This window comes from Dromiciops gliroides, chromosome 4 (genome assembly GCF_019393635.1).
Source record: "Dromiciops gliroides isolate mDroGli1 chromosome 4, mDroGli1.pri, whole genome shotgun sequence".
NCBI classification, from domain to species: domain Eukaryota; kingdom Metazoa; phylum Chordata; class Mammalia; order Microbiotheria; family Microbiotheriidae; genus Dromiciops; species Dromiciops gliroides.
In genome coordinates, this window is record NC_057864.1 from 276,677,692 (window position 1) to 276,703,988 (window position 26,297).

A 26,297-nucleotide genomic window follows, 5' to 3' on the forward strand; every position below is an offset into this window, starting at 1 on the left:
CGTGATGTAACTAAAGAGAGAGATGGAGAACATTGCTTCTCTTCATAGCATGTTTTCCCTATAGATACTTATTGAATTTAAGCCATAAACAAAAAAAAGGTAAAGGCCTTATTTCTCTATATTTAAAACACAGAAAAGGCCCACACGTTAAATATATTTAAAACACAGAAAAGGCCCACACGTTAAATAATTATTCTTTTGCTAACAATAACATTTGCATAATGTTTTGAGGTTTGCGAAGTATTTTGCAAACTGTAAGGATTGGAATGATGCCACCTGACTGCATGCGGGTTTCATAGGTGTTATTGTCCCTCTCTCAGAGACAAAGAAATGAAGACCCAGAGAGTTTAAATGACTTGTTCACACCTAATGTCACAATGAGACCTTCGAGCCTTCAAATCTAGTTTTCTATCCACAAAATCATGTCTGGTTGGTAACACATAAACCTCTTCGGTAATCAGCCAAGCCTACTGCTTAGAAGGGCAGCTAGGTGACCCAGTGAATAGAAGACCAAGACCTGAGTTCAAATCCAGCCTTGGATACTTCCTAGCTGTGTGACTCTGGGCAAGTTGCTTAATCCTGTCTGCCTCAGTTTCCTCATCTGCAAAATGAACTGGAGAAGAAAATAGCAAACCCTTCCAGTATCTTTGGCAAGAAAACTGTATATGGGGTCATAAAGAGTCAGACATGACTGGAACAAATGAACAACACACTGCTTAGGAAATAAACATTGGGAAGTTAGACTCCTCAAAGTGAAGAAGTCAAATGAAAGCTTTACCCCAAGGCCATAATACAGTATTTCCCTTCAATAAAGGACACGGTACAAAGAGCCTGAAATGTATGTCTCCTGAATATATAAAAATAAAGTGTTTGTCCATGGGCCATTATTGGTTCAAAAGATCATCTGCCAAAAGACATGTAAGGAAGCTTCTGTCTCCTGAACCATAAATTCAAAATAAAAAATGTGTAAGGGAATATATGGAAGAGAAAAAATGTAGTAGACCTTGGGCAAGGCATTAAAGGATCCATTGGCTATAAAGCAATGGTGATTTTCCTTTTAACGTCAGCTATGGTCAGTTTTTTATTGGTTTGTCTCACTCAGTCAACAATTATTTATTACAAATCTATGTGCTAGGTATGCGATGGCAAAAATGAAGCTGTCCCTGCCCTCAAGAAACTTACATATGACTGAGGGAAACACGAATGTCTTTCTTACCCTGGTAGTTCAGTCTGTTTCTGTGGCCCCTTTCTCTGACTGAGAATGCACTCAGAACCTCTATTTTAAGGTAAGTATCCAGACCAGCCATGTCTTCACAGTTCTCCAGGCTCCACTGATGACTCTCTGGACTTGCATCCAGGAAGATAAGACCTCCCTCAGACACATCCTCACTGTGTAATTCTGAGTTCATTATTTAACCTGCTCTAGTAGACTCCCTAAGACTATAAGGTGCAGGGAAAGGGCAGAACTGCATTAAGTAGAGGGTATTTCTACATCTGGAATTTCCCTATATCAAGGAAATCACAGGCTCATTACCAATCATCATATTAATGAAGTGACACTTGCCTTGAGCAATCCCAGGGTTTCCTTCACATTTTTCCCATCACCACTAACTTCCACAAGATCATTCACAGTCTTCCTCCTCTCTGTGATCCAATCTGCAAAGTTCTGAAGTTTATGTAGAAATTCTTCATGGGAAGCTGACAGTTTGGACTAGAAAATAATTTTTTTTCATTCATTACCAAAAATTGCAAATGCTTTCGTTTAAAATTCTCAACAAAAAAAATTTTTGAAGTTATAAAAATTCAGTGATTCCAGTATAAGGTATAATTCAAAGGTATGAGAATTCAACTGATTTAACATTTAAAAGTGTATGCCTACCATTTCAGAATCTATAGCTAATGTGATTTGTTTAGTTCTTTTTGAAGATAAATCATACAGGGACAACAACACTGCTTGCAATTTCTTGTGGCTTATAATTAAGTCCTCAAGATGTTTTTCGGGAATATTGCTGGTATGAGAATTCAGGAATTCTTCAGCCAACTTCATGTCCTTTCTTACAAGAGCAGAAAATGGAGCCAATCCCAATTCAAATGACTACAAAGAAAATAAAGAAAATAGCAAATTAATATTTTATAATGGCATAGACATTTATCAATTTATTAACCAGGTAATTTCTTAACCAGAAATTTTAAAATATAACTGTAAAGAATATTGCTAATTCTCAAAAGCCACCTTTCATTTAACATCCTTCACGAACAGTCAGCATACAGTTCTTACCTCTAATTGTTGAAGTTGATTTTTCAAAGTTTCTAGATTGTTATCAAGGGGCTGTTCATTGTCCAAAGGAAGTTTCATGTCTTGAAGCATTGTCAAATACCCATGCATTTTTTCAGTGTGCTGCAAACACAGCTGTAATACACTAGGAAACTGAAAGTGAGTTTGGATATTTCTAAATCAATAGCTTTTCTCACAAATGAAAAATAATAGCAATCTGATTTATACTACAAGTGGAAATTTTAGGTCTTTATAAAATAATCACAGAGAAATGTGATGTGTATGTATGTGTATACACACACACACACACACACACACACACACAGAGGATTTGAAGTAATGCTTAGAGATCAAATTATTTTACTCCTTTCACCCCCCTGCACCAACCACCTGCAGTTTATTGATGGGGAAATTGAGGCCTGGAGAAATGCTGTGGCATGCATAACACCACACAGAGAATATGTAGAAAACCAAGATTCAAACCCAGGTTTGTTAAGCCCAAGGCCAGTGTACTTTTCACAATAACACTGCCTCAACCACACCACATTGCAGTATAGAATCACTTTCTTTTTTTTTTTTTTTTTTTTTTAGTGAGGCAATTGGGGTTAAGTGACTTACCCAGGGTCACACAGCTAGTAATTGTTAAGTGTCTGAGGCCGAATTTGAACTCAGGTACTCCTAACTTCAGGGCCGGTGCTTTATCCACTGCGCCACCTAGCCGCCCCCAGAATCACTTTCAAAAGATTCATGCTTCAACATAAAATATTAGGAATGAAATATTACTTACTTTTGCCAAGGGACTGTTTCTAGAAGCAACTTCTTTTGAATCCAAAGTATATTCCAACTTATTGGGGGAAATGTTGTGTAATGTCTCAAGTGGCTGCTCACTTTGGAAACCTGTATTGTACTCCAATGATTCACTTGGTGTTGATGCTATTAGGTCAGTTCCTTGTATGTTTTCTGAGTTAAAGGAGCCATGGCCTTCCTTGATTTTAGGACTGTCACTGGGGCCATATGTCTGTTCACCTTCAGTCTGAAAACTAGCAGGCAGATTTCTGTTTAGATCGCCAACCAGTTCTAATTTGGGGGAATGTTCATCAGCAAGGAGGATGTGGAGGATATTTTCAAGTTGTAATGGGAGAACTTTTGACTGAATATTATTTCTCTCTGAGTCATTCTCATTCGGGGCTATTTCTTTCATGATTTCAAATGCCCCTGAAATCTTTTGGCCACACTGGCTCTGTTTCAAAATGTCAAGGAGCAGCTCAGGTCTTAGATTTGCAGGCCAAAGGGGAGATGGATTTTCATGGATCTCTGGTTTTACTTCTGAAGGATAAGTCATCTGTGAAACTGTACTGTAATCACTTGTTTTAGAGTCACTGAACTTACTGGATGGTTTTTTTCCCAAGGGTGTTAGGCCAACCATTTTAAGTAAGTTCTGCACTAAAATGTTCCTTTCTGAAAAGGAGGAAAAGTCACCTTCTTCCCCAAAGAATATATGGCCTCCTTTCAACCTGCTTTTTAAAATATCCTTTAAGTCATCAACTAATAAATAAGATAATTCAGGAGTCTGCATTTCTGTTGCATGTGATTCTGGAGAAGTCTGTTCTTTCAGTGGCTGTGGCCCAGTTGCTTCTTTCTTATTATTTATTTCCAAGGATGAGATTTCAATGTCAGAAACATCACTGGCCTTGTTTGTAATTTCCCTTTTACACATAGGTATCTCAAGTTCAGTCTGCACATCGGCATTTTTACTCACGTTATCTAGGGTTCTAAGAGGCAAATCTGAAAGTGTAGATGTTCCCTCTTCTGAAGTTAGTTGAGTAATCTCAGATTCTTTTCCTAAGTCTGGTTCTTTAGTATTAAGACTTAAAGCTATCTCATTCATACACACATCTTCCTGAGTAATGCCTATCTTCTTTTTGCTAGTACCAATAACTTCTGATTGAAACTGTTTATCAGTTAAAAGGTCAGAAGTTAAAATAGGGATGTGGATATCTGAATTTAATTCAGTGGAGGGTTCCACCTTTGAATCATTCTCTATGATTTTATTTTTCCCAGCGGTACAGGAATCACTTTTGTCTGGGTTCAAGTTCTCTTTTACCGTTATATGTTTTGCACATTTTTTCAAGTAAGAGAACAAATCCACTTCTTCCTCAGGTTCACTGAGAAACTTGTCAGAATGACTTTCAGTTTCTTTATTTGAATTTCCTTCAGATATGATATAAATTTCACTTACTACTTTGGAAGCAGATGTGTCAAATATTTCTCCAAGGTTCTCCAAATGAACAGGATTTTTCTTAACTGTTAAGACATGTAAATCCTTTGGTTCATTTGAAAGATCTATACCTGCTTCCTTCACCTTCTCTATCTGACCATATTCCTCATTGCTTGTGATTTCTGGAAATGGGCAAGTACCTTCACCAGGAAAACATTTCAAATCTTTATCATATTCGCTTACACTTCTCTCAAGTGGTTTAACCTCAGGTGGAATTGATACATCTTCTTTTATAAGCACTTTTCTCTTGCCATCTTGCCCTCGAATTTGATAATCTGTTTCATTTTTTTGGTAATCCTGATCAATGGAGTCTATCGTTATACAGGAATGACTTGCTTGGAAAGGTTTTTCTATTACATCACCATCAGACCATATGTTTTCAGTTGTACATGTCAAGCTCGCAGTATGATGATTTCCACCTTTTGCTACAAACAGGGAGTCTGAACCTGGTTGTATTATCTTTGTCTCTGTGACCCCTGAATCACTATTACTAGATAAAACACTATCAGCACCAAAACTTATTCCTGATTCTTTACCATGAATGAGGGACTGTAATGTAAGTTTGTTTTCTGCAAACTCCTCAAGGTCCCTTTCAATAGTAGCTTGACTTTCCCTGCTTTGACCAATAATCTCAGACATATATTCTGGAAGGATGACTCCTTTGCCACTTAAATTAGTTTCACTGGTTGATTCTGGCTGTGGAATATTAACATCTTGGAATATTTCTAAATTGGGAAATTTCTGAGTTTCTTTGGTGGATTTTACCTTCATCATACTACTCCCACCAATTTCATCACTGTCTTTCTTTTCATGTGAAGTAGCTGGTACTTGTATATCTATGATGCTTCCTTCCTTATCCTGAGATGTGGACTTTTCAAGCACCTTATTCCCATCATATTCCATCTGCTCATTAACATCAGATAGGTGTTTCTGATTTCTGTAACTGTCCTCATTTTGCGTGCATTGAACATTTTGCTCAACATCAAATCCAACTTCTTGCCCAAATTCATCTTGTTCTCTTCTGCCTACCAAATGTCCAGCTTCACGTGCTTCTGATAAAGCATGGTAGTTCTCCTTTCCTTCCGTATTTTTTGGTGTTACTGTCCCAGGCACATCATCTTCACAATTATTCATACTTTCCTCTTCTGATATAGTGTCCAGCAACCTGCCATTTGCCACCTCAATGCTAACAGAATCTGAGTTTAATCTTTCATTAGAATGTAATTCATTCTCTTTGGATATCTTGAAAAATTCTTGAAGAGACTGTGTTTCCTCTTCCATATTTATCAGATCTGGTTTTCGCCCTTGGGTAACTACGTGGCTTTTGCTCCCCACTGAAATGCCAGCACAAACACATCCACGATGAGGGGTACCATCTGCTTCACGCTGCAGCATATCAAAGTCTTCAGGTTCCAAACAATCATAATCATCGTCTTCAAGAAGTAGAGAATCGTGGTCATCATCTTCTAACAGTGGAGTACTATATGAATCCTCATCACTCTCTGTGTCACTTTCACTCCCCTCTAACTGAGAGTCTTGAGAATCTTTAGCCCTATTAGTTTCCTCAAGATGATGGATTCCACAAATATCAGGTACATCCGCACTCTCTGTATCACTGCTCAGGGTTGAGCTGACCGAGTATTCTTCAAGCTCAGAGTCATTCTGATTGCTTTTGGATTCTGGGTGAGAAACATCATCTTGCATTTTTTGGACCTTACTCTGATTCCCTGAATATTCTGAACTGTCAAAATCATCCCTCTGACACTGCAGTTGGGAAGCATTACAATCAGTATCTAATGAATTTAATTCAGATGATCCTCTTGGTAGACTGGTGCTAACATCTATATTGTCCAGAAGTCTACCTTGAAAACTTTCTGCAGTTTCTGGATCAAGTAATATAGCTTGATCTCTGAATGGCAAAGAAGAAATGAGAGATTTCTGGAAGCTGCTATCTGGGGTAAACACACTATTATTACTTCCCTGATGGACTCCCATTTGATCTGAATGGAATAAGTGATTTTCACCTGAAGAATTTTCAGAGGTATTGGGGTCCTTGATCCTGTTATCTTGGTTTTCTATTTCATCTGGAGGACAAAGTCTTCTGGTGGTAGAGACTCCGAAAAAAGGTTTGTCTGCATCACTTGGAAAATCGTTTTGAATATTTCCAGAATAAGTGCAATTATCTACACTGGCACTTATTCCTACCTGATTTCCATCTCTGCAACTTTTAAATTCATTTTCATAATCACCACTAAGCAATTCATCATCCATCTTTCTAGGTTGTACTAAATCTACTCCATCATTTAGAATGTGAACATCAGACAAGTCCTTAGTTTTACAGTTAGCCAACATGATTTGAGGCAGGCATTTCAGCTGATCACACTCATTGCTGATATGGTGATTGTCCTTTTTGTTAAGTCCTTCACTGACTGTACTTTTCATATTTGGAAGAGCTATTCCATTCTCCGGCTCTGTGAAACAAGTCCTATCAGAACTACTTGGGGAGCAATCATCCTTTTCATTCACAGTACTACTAAATAAAACATCCCCAAATTGTCTTAAATTTGTGCCAATAAATTCTTTTTTTGCTGACATTGCACTAAATGCTGTATTTCCATTTTCCAATAGCATACTGATAGCTTCATCTAAGTCTCCATCATATAGCAAAAGTCTTTCCCCTGTGTTTGCATCCATATAGCTATTTATCATCAAATAAGACAGGAATAAATTCTGTGATTGTTCTAACGTCTGAGTTTCCATATGCTCTCCTCCATGTGAATTATCTTCTTGCTGTGTATATTCCTGGAACATGGTTGATGGTTGAAACTCACAAGTGGATAACCACCGTCTGGCAGTTTTACAAGAAGTGTTCAGATCTCCCGCATCAGGCATTTTATCAGGCAGTATGACATTTTTTAAAATAAATGCTGTATTATGATCTATCACACCTAACTGTGCAGCAGCATCCAGATCAATGACTTGGGAAGTCTCAGGAATATAAAGAGCAGCTATTTTTTGTCTGCCATTGAGTATTTTGTATGCCAATTCATTTGTAATCAACTCCTGCTGCAATGAGGAAGATGCAGGAAATATTTCACCAGAATGAGGCCAAATGAGTCCAACAAAGCCCTTTTGCGCTTCTAGTATCAAAAGTGCACTGCTAGATGATATTAAATTGCACTGGACTGCTTCATCTACCGTTAAGCGTTTGGGGGGATTTGAACTTATGATCCCACCTGTTTGCACCTGATGAGTGAGAATACAGTTAGCTGTACCTAAGTCAATTGCCCCTTCCTGCATGGCTTCTTCAACGGTCATTCTTTGTCCTGAGTCAGAATCAATCAAACCGCCTGAAAGAAGTTGTGCTCCTATCAGTCTAAACATGGTTTCACGATCTATGAGGCCTTCATGAGCTGCCCTTAAAATACTGATCCTCCGTCCACATTTTAGTGTTATTCTACCTCCTTCTCGTGGTCTAATAGGTAGCAGTCGCATTCCAGTATTTTCATGTAGGATACTTCTTTGAACCATATCTACTAAGGAGACCTTCTCTGAAGTATTTGGATCAATAAGGTCTTTGCATATGTTTTGCCTTTCCAAGAGTTTGGAAAACAATGCTGAAGAAATCAGGTTTCTCTGAAAAGCCTTCTGTAAGGTCAGGAACTCTCCTGTGGATGGGATGATCAAAAACCCTGTGGAAAGCTGTATCTCAAGAATCCTGATGGCCACAGATTCTGAAATCATACCTTTATCAAAAGCATCTAGAACTGGGATAGTTGTAGATGATACTGATGAAATAGTTTCCTTAGCTTTACCTAGTTCCTCAAGTTGAATCAGAATCTGTCCATCAATAAGGCCATGATTTTCAGCCTCCTGAAGGTCAAAACATTTTCTTAGCTCTGGTGAAATTAGACCAGAGAGAACTAGTTGCATCTCCAGCAACCTGATTCCAGTTTCATAATCAACAAGGCCTTTTAAAATTGAATGAAAGACTGAAAGGACTTCTCCAGTTGTTTGATCAATGGTACCTGCAATGACTTTATCCAGCTAAAAGGGAAATGCAAAATATCTAGTTTTAGTTGATTTCACATAAGTAGAAATAATTCTTATAAAACTTGATTTTTTTTTTTAAGAATACATTTCAACATAAAATCCTCTACTTACCAGGGCTGTAGCAATGTTGTGAATGTTAGGCAGCTCAAATGCACAAGTGATCTATGTCAGTGATCTATTCAACAGCACAGGATGTGATAAAAGCTTTGAAATCAACATGCATCTGTGAATTGAAAACTTATCTCTGTGTATATAAACAGGGTTAGTGAAGACAGAGTAGAATAGATGATGACAACGAGAAAACAGAACCTATACTTAGAAGGCAAGTCATGCTTTCTGCATCTGAGTCAGGTTAGATTGTATGGACAAAGAAGAGACCAAACACCATGCTACTCATGTTTACAGCATACATCATTTCTATAGAGTCAAGCAGGACCCCCATATTGCAATTAATTTTTGTGGAGACTATCCACAAGGTTGGGAAATGTCAATTTGAATGTGATATTTAGGGTTACTGGACCTTTCTGTTTGGATATGTGAGTATACAGTGGGAAATTCCAAGAACAAATACTTAAGATTTAATTCAAATTTAAATAAGTGAAATGTAAACCTGAGTTTCCACATAAGAAGAGTTAATTCTCAGTAGAACATTCAGCCCAGAAGTATTCAAATAATATTTCCATGGTAACTTTGGAAATAAAACAAATCCTAAAAGATACTCTTGGGCATTCTTAAGGTCTTAGAGAATCCCTTAAAAGCAATAACTCTTAACCTTTTTTTGTGTCATGCCTCCCTTTGGCTTTCTATCAAAGACTGTGGACCCCTTCTCTGAATGCATTTAAATGCCTAAATTAAAATACATAGGATTTCAAAGGAAACCAATATATTGAAATACTTATAAAAATTATGTTTTAAGTTGGCAGACCCCAGGTTAATAACTTCTTCTTTAGAAACGATAAACCACAGACTGCCCTGGGGCATTACATAGTATCATTTATAAGAAATAATAATGCAGAGCATTATTTCATATTAGAAGAATGGTTTTTAAAGACATGAGTTAGGAAATGAATGCTTCTTATATCTTTCATCATGCAAGGCAGAGATTAAGACTTCACAAAAGTTGATGATCAGCATGAGTAAGATGCATTTGCTATATACCACTTTTGAACCTGCAAGCATTTAAACGCACTTCATCCAAGATTTTTATACATACAAAATCCAGTGGAATTTGACCAATATGAAAATAGTTTTCCACAATCATGCAATAAAATTGAGGAATCTGAAAAGGTAGTAAAAAGTAAACCAATGAGAATTTTCTGTACTATTACCTTCTCTTCCACCTTTTCATCTCTTAGAATGTGGGATTCCTGAAGTTGTTTCAGAGAGTCACTGAATAAGTTGTAACCTTCTTGAAGAGATTTCACTTGCTTTTCCATTTCATTTCTTTCTTCATCAGTCAATCTAAAATAAATGTGATTTTTTTAAATAAATAAGAATTTTTTTAAATAATAAAAAATAATTTTTAAATTAAAAAATTCTTTTTTCATTTAAAAAAAAATCAAAAAGTGATTTTTTGTGGGGCATTGAGGATTAAGTGACTTGTCCACAGTCACACAGCTAGTAAATGTCAAGTGTCTGAGGCCGCATTTGAACGCAGGTCCTCCTGAATCCAAGGCCAGTGTTTTATCCACTGTACCACCTAGCTGCCCCCAAATAGGAGCGATTTTTTTAAAAAACAGAAATAAAGGACAATTGTTAAAAGGTGAAAAGGTAAATTTCTGTGATTCTGTGAAGATTTTAGAGACCTGTGATTTCACTAAGATGGGGAAGTCCCAGGTGAGCAGATTCCCTCTACAAATGCAGGTCAGCACTTCTGCACCTTAATGATATTCTTAGAAAGTTATCTAAGGCATTAGGTTAAGTGACTTGCCCAGGGTCATACAGGCAGTATGTCAGTCAAGATTTAAACATGGTTCTCCATGTTGCCAAGGCCAATTCTATCTTCTATGCCACTATGTTTCTCAATATACTGTAAAAAAAAAAAAGAAAAAGAAAAAGAAAGAAAGAAAGAAAAACTTGTTTCTCTAAATAAGCACAGGCTCACAAAACAAATTCTGGGCTCACTAAATGACCATAATCTATATATCATAAAGAAAAGTCAAAGACCATCCATAAAAACAATTTTTTGAGAGTCAGTGCCAACCTAGAAGGGAGTTAAGGTTGTCACAATATAAACTTGCACACACTGGGTGCTCATCAGTACACACAATTTTTTAAATGTACATGGACCTATTAGAGAGTATGGAGAAATATCATTTGTTAATTTCACTCTCAAAATATAGAACCAGAGTGAACATGAAAACTAAAATGTGAGAGAGTGAGAATAGTATAGGAGATTGGTCATTTGCACGTTAAATTAAAAAAAAAAAATAACCAGACACTGGTGGTATCAGTCTGGTCCTATCACATGACTTCTTTGTGCATCACTTTAATATAAACAATAAAAACATAGTTTTCCACCACAGTGCAATAAAATTGAGGAATTTGAATTACCAATTAAACTAATGAGAACTGTTCTTCTCCCTTTTTATCTCTTAGAATTTGTGATATTGGAGGCAGCTAGGTGGCACAGTGGATAAAAGCACTGGCCCTGGATTCAGGAGGACCTGAGTTCAAATTTGACCTCTGGCACTTGCCACTTACTAGCTGTGTGACCCTGGGAGTCACTTAACCCTCATTTCATCAAAAAAAAAAAAAAAGCATGTGATATAACAGGACAAAGAAGTCACAAGGATAGAGTATTACCTAGGAATACCCTTTCACTAGAAACTGCCCTATGTCACTCAAAATTCCTATTTATTTCCCTTCCTCCCATATCACTACAGGACTCTGAAAAAGCAGTTTTATAAGGGTTAGTTCCCAGTCACCAGGAGCAGAAATTCTGTATCACCATGCTACAAGTAGCTCCATCACAGAAATAAAACTGGTTATTGCTGTTTGTCCTTTATTCTCGAAGAGGACCATGACATTGGAGAGGTGGTATCTTAACTTGCAGTGAATTGGATTTAAGTGAGGGAAGGCTGTGCAAGATCACCAGCCTCACTCTCTCCTCCAGAGCCATCTGGGTCCAGTGGCAAGATATATATCAGAATGACTGGAGATGGCCCAGGATGTTTGAGGCCAATTGGGGTTAAGTGACTTGCCCAGAGCTATTAAGTTTGTGAGGTGAGATTTGACCTCAGGTCCTCCCACCTTCGGGCCCAGTGCTCTATCCACACTGTGCCACCTAGCTGCCCCAATAAAGCTGATTTACTTGTCACAGCAGCAGATATCTTCTGACTTGGCAGTTTAGCTTCCCTCTCTTCTTTGCTATTCTAACTCCATTTTTCTTTACCTCAAGTAATTATAAACCCAACATACTTATCACCATGTTTAGCGAGAAACATCTGTATGGTTTGAAGGGCTTCAGACAACTGTTCCCTCCTTGTGGCAATTTCCTCACTGGAAATCTGAAAGGGAAGAAAATACAGTTACATCTTTCTAAAAAGAGTCAATAAGGACCATTAATGCATTTCTTCATCAGCCCACAAGTAGAATCCACAAATGGATTCAAGTTATTCGCTTTAGCAGTCAGTCAGGAAGCAAGGATACTTTTTTCTGAATTTCATGTTTCAGGAATAGTTCTCACCCTCCACAAACCTGCATTCACCAGATGTTATTTAGAACTGGACAGAACCTCAGAGGCTATTTGCTAGCCCCTTTCATTCTGAAGATGAGGAAACTGAGACCAAGGGAGATTTGCCCAAGTATTTGCCCAAGGTTACACTGGTAGTACTAGGATAAGAGTTGAGATTTGAACCCAAGGTCCTTTGAAACCAAAGCAATTTTCCCCCACTACAAGGAGTTTTCTCACTCTAGGAGCTTGCTACATTGGCGAAAGCAAAGAACAAGATCCTTTCTCCTTCCCCACCCCCTGAAAAGAAAAATCAGCCAGCCAGAAATAAATACTAAAGTTAACATACTTTTTTTTTCTTTTTGCAGGGCAATGAGGGTTAAATGACTTGCCCAGAGTCACACAGCTAGTAAAAACCTGTTCTTAAAAAGACCAAGATTTTGCCACATCCTTTCATGTTTCCTCATCGAATTACTTCTTAATGAACTTGTTTCTGACATCAATTTTCCACTGGGTTGATCAATCTATCAACAAGCATTTGTTAACTGTTCACTATTTGTCAGGTGCTACCTTGCATCAGCAAAAATACACTGGAAATGTCATGGTACTAAGCCAATTAAATAGAGCATTTCAAAACTCCAAGATCATAAAATCCTCCACTTAATGTCCTAAATAGGCTCAAGCATGATGCCACAGTAACTTTAAAAGTGCACAAAAGTCTTCTAACCAACCTCAGATTTAAGACAAATGATGCTGGGAAGTCTTACATGTTTATAATTTAAACCATAATCTGAATAATAAGAAGCAAAACATACCTTTTAAAGTTTTGTGCATTTTTTGACTATTTACTTTTTGATCAATTCCATCTCTTAAATAGCCAAGGATAGACAGACAGGTATGCATTCTCATGTCTCACACAGTGAGAAACTAGCAAAATTGATGGGATCTTAGAAATCACTTAGTCTGATCTAACTTTATAGATGATGAAACTGAGGTCCCATAGCTAATAAGCAGCAAAGCCAGCATCTAATTCCCAGGTATCTAATGCCAAGACCAATTTTATTTTCTCCATAGCATGTTGTTACCTCCCCTTTTCTGAATTAACTTAGTCTCTACTTAATTTGAGATATAATCACTTCTTATATCTATCAGAAGCACACCAAACCACAGCTACCCCACTTTTATAGGCAGCTAGGTAATATAGTGGACAGAACACTGGTGTCCTAGAATCAGGAATACCTCTGTTCTGATCCAGTCTCAGACACTTAGACACAGCTAAGTCTCTCAACCTCTATCTAGCACAGTTTTCTCATCTGTAAGATGGGGATAAGAAACTACCTATGACAATAGCACAACTCCCAGCATCGTTGTGAGGATAAAATGAGAGAATATTTGTGAAGTGCTTTGTGAACCTTAAAGTACTACATAAATGCTAGTTGTTGTTACTGTTAACTATCATCATCGCTTCTAGAGCACCATTATTTTGTGCCTCACTTTGCAGTGAAATAGACCCCTCGATCATTATGAAAAAGGTTTACACACCACCACACAAAAGTTGTGTTTTCCTAAAGAGCAATAAATAAGGAACAAATCTATTCTAAAGGGCAACAGAAAGGTTCACCATTTTATTTTGTTTTTGGTTTTTTTTTGTGAGGCAATTGGGGTTAAGTGACTTGCCCAGGGTCACACAGCCAGTAAGTGTTAAGTGTCTGAGGCCGGATTTGAACTCAGGTACTCCTGACTCCAGGGCCAGTGCTCTATCCACTGCGCCATCTAGCTGCCCCTCACCATTCTTTTTTTAAGAATTCTTTATAAAGAGAAAAGAGGGAGAAATATTGTGATTTTATAACAAAGATAATCTAGGAAAAAGAACCTGTACTATTGTATACCTTTAATTTGATTAAAATAATAATATACAGAACTGGAACAGTATGACATAGATGAGAACAGGCCAGCCTTGGTGTTAGGAAAACTTGGGTTTAACCATTGCCTCGACACGTCACAGCACTTCTCTATAAAATCTGTTTAATAGCTGCAGTGCCTTCCCTCTCCCCTTCTCTAGTGATTACTATAAGACTCAAATAAGATAATGTATATAGCATATTTTGAAAACCTCATAGGTTAATTATTATTAGACTTATGTGCAGCAACATAACAGAGTGGATAGAGAATCACTTTGGAAAAATGAAGATCTGGGTTTGAGTCCTGTCCCTGATACATAACAGGTACGTGAATATGACCATCTCTTAGTGCCCCAGATAGCTCCCTAAAATCAGAAATTACAGAAGACCTACCGATCTCTATGAGGGGAATGAGGTACAGTGGAGTGGAGTGGCTCTGTCATCAAAAAATGTGGGTTTGAATCCTATCTCAGATTCTTCCTGCCTCTATGACCTCAGGCAAGACATTTAACTTCCCTACGCCTCCCTCAGCCTCAGGGTCCTATTTGTAAAATAAGGAAGGGTGGCTTAGATGGGCTCTGAGGTCCCTTCCAGCACTACATCTATGACATTATAAGACACTGTATGAGGAAAACTTTAAGGGGTCACTTGGTGGCATGTGTTTAGCAGTGCACAGCTGGAAAGAAGATTTATACAATAAGACTTAGGACTCCTCTAATGTTAAAAAAGGAGGTGAAACAATAGATCACATTTATATAGCACTTTCTAGCTTACAAAGCATTTTCTTTATTTGTAAAATGTCCGTGTATTAGCTAAGATGCATCTGTGGTACTTTTGTAAACCATAAAGTGTCATATAAATATGAGCTATGTTGTTCCTCCATCTCTGCTTTCTATACCTTTATGTTGGCTGTCTGTCATGCCTGAAATGTTAACCTTCCTTACCTCTACCTCCTAATATCCCCAACTTCTTTTAAGACTCAGTTCAAAAGGCACCTCCTGCAGATGACCTTTCTTGATTCCCCAAATTTACCCCCAGCCAATTGAGCCTCCCTCTTTCTCTCTCTAAGGTTATTTTTCTTCTCTTCCAGGAGTTCTTATTCATTTTTGTGTCATGGACCCCTTTGGCAGTCTGGTGAAGCCTATACACTCCCTTCTCAGAATAATCTCTTTTTTAATTGAAGGAAATATAATTTTCAGCTAGAAGTTAGTGAAAATAAAGATGCAAACTTTTTTTTTCATTCAAATTCAGAACTTCCCTAAAGATCTTCAAGGTGTTTGTGGATTTCAGGTTAAGCATCCATTTTCTACTATATCTCTTGTGTGTCTTCTTATTTACATCCAGTGTCCTCCACTGAAATGTAAGCTCTTTGAGAGAAATGGTTGTTGTAGTTATTCATTTTCTTTTTATTCCTAGCACTTAGCATACTAGATTAATAAATGCTTGTGGACTGCTTGACTGATGGAATGATTGCTAAGAAAACAATCCTCCAAGAAGTAGATTTGGAAGTCTAACTCTCACAATGAAGATTACTTTCCCTGACATTCCAAGACTGAAGTCCCTATGCCTATGATCACACATCTAGTATGTCAGAGCCAGAAAATGCTACTTACTCAACAAGAAAAAATAATCACTGAATAATTAGTCACTATGGTGGCCACAGACCATAAGCTGCAAGAAGAGAAGATACCCCCACCACTCCACCAGAGTTTATGGAGCAAATTACAGTAGATGCTAGTGGAGCACAAAGATCTCAAAAATATGGTGATCCCAAGTGGAAATGAAGCAAACCACTCTTTTGTTAGAGAGTAATAAAAAGGACTCCATCTAGGATAAGAATTCATAAGAAGTGATTGCCTTATTAAGAAAGCAATAATAGCTATTTATATATTTTCAAAGTGCTTTACATGTATTATCTCATGGGAACTTCACAATAATCCTTCAAAATAGGCATCCCTCTGAGAATTATCTCCATTTTAGAGATGAAGACCTGAAGGTCAGAAAGGTTCAGTGGAAAAAGCAATGTATGTAGAGTCATAGGACCTGGGTTCAAATCCCACCTCTGAGGGTTACTGCTTGTATGACCTTGGTCAAGTCACTTAACCTCCCTTGGCCTCTGTCACCTTGACTGTTAAAAAGAGGGAGTCAGACTAGAAGGCCTCTAAGGATTCTTCCATCTTAAAATCTATGATCCCATGACTTGGCCAGAATATGAGAGGCAGCATTTGAACTTGTGGTTCTCCTAATTCCTAATTCAGCATTTTTCGAATCCCATGTTGTATCTTCAGGACAGCAGGACATCTGGCACTTAGGCAGATAAGACAGAAGCTTTCTGGTCTGACTTCTACATTTCCTCTATATCTAACATGCTCATTAAAAGCACATCAACTGATTTACACGTTCAAAATTATGCTAGTTGGGCTAATTCATACATGACACTCCATCTCTGATCTCTGAGTCTTTGTACTGGCTGTGCACATCTGGTTTACTCTGCTTTCTCATCTCTACCTTGTGGAATCCTTGGCTTCCTTCAAGACTTCTCTAAAATGTCACCCTAGCCCCAAAAACTTCCAGAGCCTTCCCCTTTAAGGTTCTTTTCCATCTAATCTGTATGTATCATATATGCAACTATTTATTTACGTATCTCCCTCATTAGAATGTAAGCTCCTTGAGGACAGGGTTTTGTTGTTGTTGTTGTTGTTGTTGTTTTTGGGGGGGGTTGCCTTTATTTTGTATCTCTACTGCTTAGCACAGTGCCTGGCACATAATGTACACTTTTTTTTTTTAATTTTTTTTTTTTTGCTGGGCAATGGGGGTTAAGTGACTTGCCCAGGGTCACACAGCTAGTAAGTCAAGTGTCTGAGGCCGGATTTGAACTCAGGTACTCCTGAATCCAAGGCCGGTTCTTTATCCACTGCGCCACCTAGCTGCCCTGCCACATAATGTACACTTAATAAATGCTTGTTGATTCTTTCCCTATTTTTGCTTTAATTTTTTTAGTCTTTTCATGTTTAGAACTCTTTAAGAACAAGAATTCATATCCTAACCATGATAAAGTCATCTTAATAACAGACCTTTTTTTAATTTTGAGAAGGAAACAGTGATTTCAGTTCCTTATTATAATATCCAGGAAGCAGGCATAACCCCAAACAGACACCATGAGTGAGTACCTGCTGCTTTGAGAAGGATGATTTGCCAGCCTTCTCGCCCTCTTTCAATGTCTTGCTAATATTTGACACCCATTTCTGTAGCTCTTTGGCTTTTTCAACATGTTCTTTCTTTTCTTCCTCCAGTGACTTCTGGCAAGCATGAGTTGTAAAAAAAATATATATATAGTAAAGTTATTGAGGTGTTAGATTCTGCTTAACAAATAAACGTGTGAAAATACCATTATCCATACCAGGGCTAGTAGAATGTTTTATTCACTGACATAACCACACAGACCATATGTTACTCTCCTGTGATCAAGATTTTCATGCTTTCTCTAGAAAGGGGGCAACAAATTTTTGTGAAGGCAACACAAACTGTGGGGCAATGCTTCAAATTGCACTGAAACCTTGCAGAAAGAGCAATCTAACTTCCAAGTGGTTGTTCAAGATGACAAACCATAAATGGCAGCTTTATTCAAAACCTTAAAATCTTTGAACTGAGAAACTGACATGCTGGAGAGAATCTTAAGGGGTTTTGACCTTGGTAACCAGACCATCATGAATTTGTGGTAGAATACAGCTAAACAAAAGTCCTCTTGGCACTTCAAGTAGTGCAATATAAACATATATTAGAAATAAATGGCAAACTCCACATGGAGCTTGATTTTTTTTTCCCTAAATTGTCTCTAGCCTAAATAACTAGAAAAGCATTTCTCTTGGATTTTTGAACCCATGCTTTGCATTTGACTTGTCATCTCCCCCTCTCCAGCTCAAGAGCTTACAATGGCTCCCTACTACCTACTGAATCAAGCCTGAGCGTTTCACCCTGGCTTTCAAAAATCTCTATGATCTGGGTCCATTCTATCTAACCCTATATGCCACTACTTGACAACAGAAGCCCAGGTAGGTCTGCCCCTAGGCTCCACTCATTTAATTCCCAGTACGTTTTTTCTTGACTTTTCCTCCATCAATTAATTTTTTCCTCAATCACTTATTTTCCATCCTTTAAGGTCCAAACCACTTCCACGAGGCCTTCCCTGTCTACTCTAGTTTGCAATAACCTCTCTTTTCTTTTATATTTATATGGCTCACATAATAATATTAATATTTTATTAATAAAAAGATGATAGAATAAAAAAAAATCTTTGAACTACTGCCTTTGCATTAGCATTCAAGTCGAGTCACTGATGTAGAAGAGTCTTGAATATCTCATCAAATCAGAGTAATATAGAGCATGTTCACAGAAGAAAAATACACAGAAAAATATAGATTTCCAGCAGTATCTAATCAAATAACAATGAGCTGTCAATTCCACCCACCCCCATAGCACAACAAATATATTTTAAACTGCTTAGCATTGGACTTCAATGTCTTGAAAATAAGTGTGACTTTTGTTAACTATTTTAAGATGTCTGGAAGTGTAACACAAGGAAATGCAAACTTATTTTATTTGGCAATACAGTCTGAAACTCAAAAGACCTAGGTACACTGGGACAGCGGCAGATGTTTCTTTTTTGTTCCTGGTGGTCCTCCAAAATCGCTTTATAGTTAATCTCGAGGTCCGGCATCATTCAGGATATGGGGCCCCTAGCCTGAGGCTGGGCTGGTAAAGATTAGACTAACTCCAAAAGAGCGAGAGGACATAGTGACTTTGATTGGGCTCATCTTGTCCACATTTAGATATAGGAAGACTTGACTTTTCTCAGACAGGTATACAGAATTAATCTCAAAGCTAAGTGAAACCATTTCAATCCTTCTTCAGCCATGGTTTTAAATATAACAAACACTCTTAGATGCTAGCAGTTTCCAACAGGACAAGAAACCAGTGGTGAGTACTTTAAGAGTTTCTTACAACTGAGTGATTAAAATGAGGTCATATCCTAAGCAATAATATAATGTCACTTAATTTTATGAAGAATAGTAGAGACTGGAAATCCCAGACATGAGGGGCTCTGATGCTTCCAGGAGTCTTAGTCCTGTGTGAAAATCGAAATCCGCTTTCTCTAAGGCCTCCTTGTAAGTCAACTTCCTTTTAGTCTTGGGGCATATTATATCTCTGACGTGGGGCTTTTGATCTTTGAGCTTTGAAGCAGTGAGGACATCAAGGATGCCCTCCTTGAGAGCTTCTTCTATTGACAACCTCACCTGAGACTGTGGATGGATTAACCCACCTGTCAAGTGCTGGAACTCCAAACATCGAATCCCAAGTTCTATGCTCAGAACCTTTGTGTTCACAGCTTCAACCACAGACATAGTCTGGTTAGTGACTGGATGAGTAATCCCCCTGAACACCACCTCACACTGTCGTAGCTGTTGGGCACATGACTCGTCAATTAACCCTCTATGCAAAGCTTCGGTCACCCTGTACCTTCTGCCTGTAAGTGGGTCAATGATACCACCTGTACTGACTTGAGCTTCAAGGCATCTAAGGGCAGTAATCCGATCAATCAAATTTCTGCGTGAAGCTTTGAGGACTGAGATCCTTTCGCCAGAATCAGAGAGCCAGTATCCCGCAATTGGACTGTTTAAATTCTTCTTTGAAACTAACTTGCTCAGCAAAGTATCAGCAAGCTCAGTGGGTGTGATGATACCTTCCTGACATTTCTTAACCAGAGCTCTGTCAATCACTCCCTCTTCCACTGCCTCATTGATACTAAACTGCAATCCTGTTTTAACATCAGTCAGCAGATGAGAAGCCTTTCCACAGGAATCAAAGAACGTGGCTTCCTTCCACTGATACTGCTGTCTTGAGAGCTCGAGATAGGTGTTTTTCTCGATAAGATTCCTTTGGTAAGCCTTGAATGCAGTCAGTTCTGCTCCCGTCTTTATGTCTACTACAGAAATTTTCTGAGCTTTTTCTACAGAAAGATTGGAAATTTTCCTTTCTCCAAATGGAAGCAAGAAGCACCCGCTGTCTATGTCAAAGACACACATTCTCAGTAATTCAGAGTAATAGAGAGCTTGTTTGTTATTGGGGTTAGGGAAAGCCCTGGTGTTGCTTGATGGCTCATGTAAGAATTGCAAAATGGCATTATTCAGCAAGCCCAACTGTACAGCTATTTCTGGAGGCAGTCGAACACTTCTCACAGGATCAATAATTCCCCCACATGCAACCTGGGCCTCCAAGATATGCTTTCCTTTTCTTCTTTCAAGGAGCCTGCTCTCAATAGCTTGAAACACTGACAACTTCTTTGAACCATGCAGATATCCTAGGACTGCCTTCTCTGCCTCAAGGAGCCGACCTTTGAATTCATTATCGACAAGCCCCTTAACAAGTGCATCCTCCACAGAATATTTCTGCCCTGAAATGGGATCAATAATAAAACCTGTTGCTGCTTGAGCTTCCAAAAAGGCTAAGGCCAGGGCTTTATCTATTATTATTTTCTTGGCTGCTAAGGTAAATGTCATTCTTTCTTTAGTTGACTCCAGGTATAGCCCTGCAATCGCAGTGGATTTAGTCAAAAACTTACTAAGACTTTTCTGAATGTCTTCCACAGACTTGAGACCAAGGCGCAGCTGCTCAACTGTGCCCATGTCCAGAAGCTTCACCTCAACCAACTGCCTGGCAGTTACCATGTGTTGGAGACCCTGAAATTTAAATTCATCATCTCTGACAGAACAGTCATAACTTCTGCTAATATTTTGGAAATTCTCTTGTTCTAAGTTGGTAGAATTCAACTTAGGCAATTCTCCTCTCTTGAATCCATCTGAGGTTCTGAATACTTCAAGTATCCGCTCTTCATGATCTGGAACTAGGTCTTTTTCTTGCTTTATTGCTGTGACTTCAACATGCATATCACACTGCTTGTTCTTAGCTATCTGGAAATAGGAATTTATAAAACAGTAAGGAACTGATCTGAAGAACTGTATCCACCCTTAATTCAAGCACCATTTCTCAAAGAACAGAGATCAGAATAAAAGTTGTAGAAATCATAAAGAAGACAGGTTATGACAAGGATCACAGAATTAGAATTGGAAGAGTCTATAAAAACCATCTGATCCAACCCTTTCATGCAGATGAGGAAAATGAAGCCCAATGCAGTTAAGTGACTTACTCAAAGTCACACCTACAGTAAGTATAAAAGGAAGAATTTGATTCCAGAGCACATGATCTATTCACTGTACTATGCTTCCCTTTATAGAAAAAGGCTTTATAGAAATAAAAAGTATGAAATTTTTTCATAACCCCAATTTTTGAGATTAAATGACTAAAATAAAATCTGCCTACACTGCAAGTTAGGAATTTACTGTGTCTGGTTAGTTCTTCTATTTTTTTTCCCTTACTTCTATATTAAAGACCTGGGGAAATTTATTATATATCTGTACATGCTTAATCTCAATACTTTTTAAAGATATAACATCTAAGATGTAAACAAATCTACCAAATATTGGCAAAGTGTAGCAGCATTCTTTTCCCAACTATAACTATAAAACAATAACTACATTAAATAAATGCTAGCTAAATTCATAACTATTTTAAGCAATTAATAGAGTACTAAAGAAAACAGGGAGGAAAGAGGAAAATGAGCTGAAAATGCTAACAGTTGACAGAAAGTACAGTATACCTCCAAAGGCTTCATGAGTTTCACCAGTTCCATTTCAGAGTTATCATCTTGATATCTAATCGGTGATATGGAATTGTATAGAGCTTTATCTCTTATTTTTCCTATTTCTGATAGTCTTGGAATTGGATTTGTTTCATCAAAAGTTATCTGTAACTCAGTACTCGTCTGAGAAAAATACTCAGAGTAGCATTGCTGGCTTTTTTCATCCTCTAACGTAGCTCTTGGTAGCCGGAACTGGACTTCTTTGGCTATCTGTTCAGCACTCTTATGAAGCCTTTGTTCATCCATCTGTTCACTTGGAAACCCTTTTGATTCCCAACCCAACAGAGGAGATTGTGTCTTTCGTTGAAGTTGCTCAATTCCCCTAGAAGAGAGGTCGCCACAGTATTTATACTCATTTACTTTCCTTTCAAAGTCTGGTTTGAAACTGCAATCTTTAGGCAAATTCCTTTTCTGGATCTCACTCTGAAGCAAAAGTAACTGGTTTTCATGCTCCTTTATCTGCTGGTCCATTTTTTGCTTCAAGTTTGCAACCTCACATTTCTGTGCCATCAGCTCCTCCTCAAGTTTACGACATTTTTGGTAATGATGTGCTTCCATCTTCTCTCCTTGCTGCATTTGTTCTCGATAATGTTGTAGTCTTCCTTCTAATTCTTTAATATCTGTTTCATATAGCTTAGCATTCGCTTGGGCTATACAGTTTTCTCGCTGAAGAGATACAAAATCAAGCCTTATGCCTGAAAGATCATTTTCAGTGACGACTTTGGAGTCCATTAATTTTTCTACTTTCTTCCTAAATTCTTCTGCAGAGCGTTTGAACTTAGCAGATTCTTCCTGAAACAGAACCATCTTTTGGTGTGCCATCTGCTCCTCTATAGTCTTTAGGTGCAATTCATCTTGGACCTTCTTCAACCTATTATTTAATTCCTGCACTTGGGCTTCCTGGATCTGTACCTTCTTCTCACCGAGTCTCTTTTCCTCTTTGGATGCACTCAGCTCAGCATTCAGATTTCTAACCTCCTTCTCAGTATTCTGGATAATAATGTCCTGCTGGTCACACTTCTGCTTAAATTCATTGACCAGACTTTGAGTTTTGGCCAAGTCTTCCTCCAGACATTTGATTTTCCTAAGGAAATCTTGTTCTGTTTTTGTCTGCTTGTGCAAGTGTTCATTTGTGTTACGAAGCTGTTCTTTAAAACTGTCTGCCTGATTTTTTAGGATCTCACATTTTTGCTGAATAGTTTGTTTCTCCAGCACAATCTTCTCCGAGTCTGACTGAATTCTCTGCATCATCAATTTAGTTTCATTGTTTTGTCTGGTGAGCTCATCCACTTTCTGTTTTAACGTCTCTGCCCACTCATTACTTTTTTCCAAGTCTTCATTGAGTTTCTGGATTTTTTGATTGTTTTCTTTTTCTGCTTTGATATTTTGAAGTAATTGCTCATGACTTTTATCAAATGCTTCTGTTAGGATATGTTCTGATTTCCCTAGGCAGGATCTTGCTCTTTCATCAGCTAATGCCTTCTCATGCTGAAGAGTAGAGACCTTGGAATTCAAATGCTGAATGTTCATTTCAGCTAGTGCCCGAGCTTGAGTGATTTGGTCCACTTCTCTTTTCAGCTTCCCCTTTTCCTGATGGAGAGATTCCAATTCCACTTGATAATGATGTTTTATCTTCTTCAGGTCATTAGCTTCCTGCATTACCTCTTGAGCTCTATCTGTAGTTTGGTTCAACTGCCTACTAAGTTCTGTTAATTGTTGAGAGTAGCCCTGCTCTACCTGGTCTTTCTTCTCCAACTCCAACTTGAGGCACCTTAATGTGTCATTTGTTTCATCTAACTTTTCTTTTAGCAAACGAGCCTTTTCCTCAGATGATGTTTTTTGAAGTTGAAGGGAATTCAGCTCATATTTCAACTCACCTACCTCCTTTTCAGCCTTTTGGTTGGCAAGGGTTAGTTCAAGGACCTGATGCTTCAGTTCATCAGCTTTCTGTTTTCCATGAGTGTCCTGTATGATAGTACAGGCTGGCAATGTACTTTCTCCACAAGAGAGTTGTATTTCTGTTATTTTTCTCCTGGCTTCAGTTTCGATTTTCTGCTTTTCTTGCAACTGTTTCTCTGCAACTTTCTTTTGAAACGCAAGGTCTGCTTCCATCTGCTTCATGAGTTTCAAGAGTTCTTCCTCACTTTCTTTTTTTCTCCTTAGTTCTGCCATCAACATGCTTTTCTGATGCTCCAAGTCACTGAGACTTGTGTCTTTTCTTTTAAGACAGTCTTCCAAGGTCCTTCTAGTAATCGTGTGCTCGTCTAACTGCTGACGGAAATTTCGGAGGTTTTCTTCAACCTCAGCTCTCTTAGCTTCCGCCTCTAATGTAAGCCGTTTCACACGCTCTAATTCTTGCTGTGCTGCTATCTTCTCCTTCACAATGCTCTCAAGTTCAGAGCGATATTGCTTGGCTTCACTCTCAGCCTTGATTTTCTTCAAAGCAATATCTTCCACATTTCTCTGTTGCTTTCTCAGCTCATTTTCTGCAGCTGCCTTTACTTTGGGAAGTTCTTGTTCTACCTGGAACTTCTGTTTTCTTAATTCATCTAACATTTTCTCTAACTCACTGATCTTTCCTGTGAGTTTGTTGTTCTCCACCATTGTTGCTCTCTGTTGTTGAAGCAGTTCTGAATAGGCTCCATGTTGAGATGTCTCCTTACATCTTTTAATCTATAAGAAATTTATTAAAAATATCAAGTCTGTTCTGCTACCACTGTAGTCGAGAATATCTGAAGCAAAACTAATAAAAGTACTTACAAACCAAGATGTCAAAGTTCAGAATAAGCCAACACCACCACCACCACCACCAACACCAATACCACCACCAACACCTGCTCTGGGGAGGAAGCTTCATAAAGTAACCATTAGTTGCAAGTAGAAACATCTTTCATGAGAGGAATTCATAATATGTACAAAAATTTGAATAATCATTTTTTGTCTCTAAGGTACAATTTTCTTAAGATTATTAGATAATACACAGACTCTTAGAGCTGGGAGGGACTTTAATGAACATTTGGCCTAAACTCATTTTCCATATAAGTGAAGTCCCAAGAGATTAACAAGCAACTTGCCCAAGGCCCAGAGTTAGTCTCCTGATCCACAGTTCAGTGTTCTTGTTATACACCACACTATTCATCTGTTAACAACACAGGTTGGGCTAAATACAAAAAAGAACATAACATGCAGAAATAAAATAAAGAATTCAGTGTTTATTGGCTGGCCCTGTGAAAAGTAAAACATATGTCTTATATTGTGAAATGTTGAAAAATTAAACAAAATAAAGAGTTTTAAAAGTAATCTACATATTAGCAAATACTCATGAAATGTAGCTAATCCAGATTAGTGTGAATAATGAATCCCAAAAAATGGTCAATTATTTGAAACTGCATAGAATATTTCCATCGGACATGGAGCAATGACCATGTGTTACATAATTATAATTTTGAATGGTGAGAATCTGAATACCTGTGAATACATCTGGAGATTCATTATTCACACTAATCTGAATTTAGCTAAACCTGGGTGGGGAGGAAAAAAGGAATAAAGAAATATGTAATTTCTAAAGGTGAAATCCTTTACCAGATATATTTCTAATACCAATAAATTTGCTAATGCAAAGGCAGTTATGTTCCGACAGTTGCTTCATTTCTTTTTACAAACATACTTGCCTTTTATATATTTAGAGATTCTCTTTTTTACGATGGACATGAATTCTAATCCATTCTGACTTCAAGTATTTTAGTCATTCTTTATACGATAAGATTTGTTAAACACGATTTTTTAAAACTGTAATTTATGACTTCAGCTCCAAAGTGTGACAAGAGATAAGTATATTAAATTCTATTGCATAATCATTTTAAATAACATAAGTCAACTGATATTTACATAATATATGAAACACAAAGTGAAGTGATTTAGAATTGCTGGATCACTGAAATTTCATTAATATTCTTTATGTGTCACAGTCTTGTTAATTGCACAATTAACTTAAAATCATCACCATGCATATTAAACCTAATAAGAGACTCAAAAACTCATCGAGATTAGAGCTTTGGGTAATTTTTATTTGGCTGGCAGCCTGTACATCTTATAGTTTTCCCCATAATTATATTTTTTCTCTTTGCCAATTTAAGTATAATATCTCTACATCCTCTAATGGAATTTTTTTTTTAGGGCAATGAGGGTTAAGTGACTTGCCCAGGGTCACACAGCTAGTAAGTGTCAAGTGTCTGAAGCCACATTTGAACTCAGGTCGTCCTGTTTTATCCACTGCGCCACCTAGCTGCCCCCCCCTCTAATGGCATCTTAACAGCCTCCATTAAAAAATTCTAGTAGATCTAGATGCCTTATTACAACAT

General features: G+C 37.8%; 2 protein-coding genes across 2 annotated transcripts in view; both read right to left on the minus strand.

Annotated features, from left to right (window-relative positions):
• The window catches only part of LOC122755023 (dystonin-like), a 646,765-nt gene that overhangs the window by 168,902 nt on the left and 451,566 nt on the right, over nt 1–26,297 (minus strand). The window contains 7 exon segments of the mRNA XM_044003425.1: nt 1,565–1,711; nt 1,880–2,095; nt 2,279–2,428; nt 3,063–8,600; nt 9,935–10,067; nt 12,027–12,115; nt 17,351–17,479. Coding sequence (XP_043859360.1) covers nt 1,565–1,711; nt 1,880–2,095; nt 2,279–2,428; nt 3,063–8,600; nt 9,935–10,067; nt 12,027–12,115; nt 17,351–17,479 — 6,402 coding nt within the window.
• On the minus strand, nt 17,501–24,678 carry LOC122755703 (plectin-like). Its single transcript, XM_044004457.1, has 2 exons — nt 21,895–24,678; nt 17,501–21,148 (listed from the first exon to the last, which is right to left on the minus strand). The coding sequence occupies exons 1-2, from the start codon at nt 24,538–24,540 to the stop codon at nt 19,238–19,240; spliced, it is 4,557 nt and encodes a 1,518-aa protein (XP_043860392.1). The 5' UTR covers nt 24,541–24,678; the 3' UTR covers nt 17,501–19,237.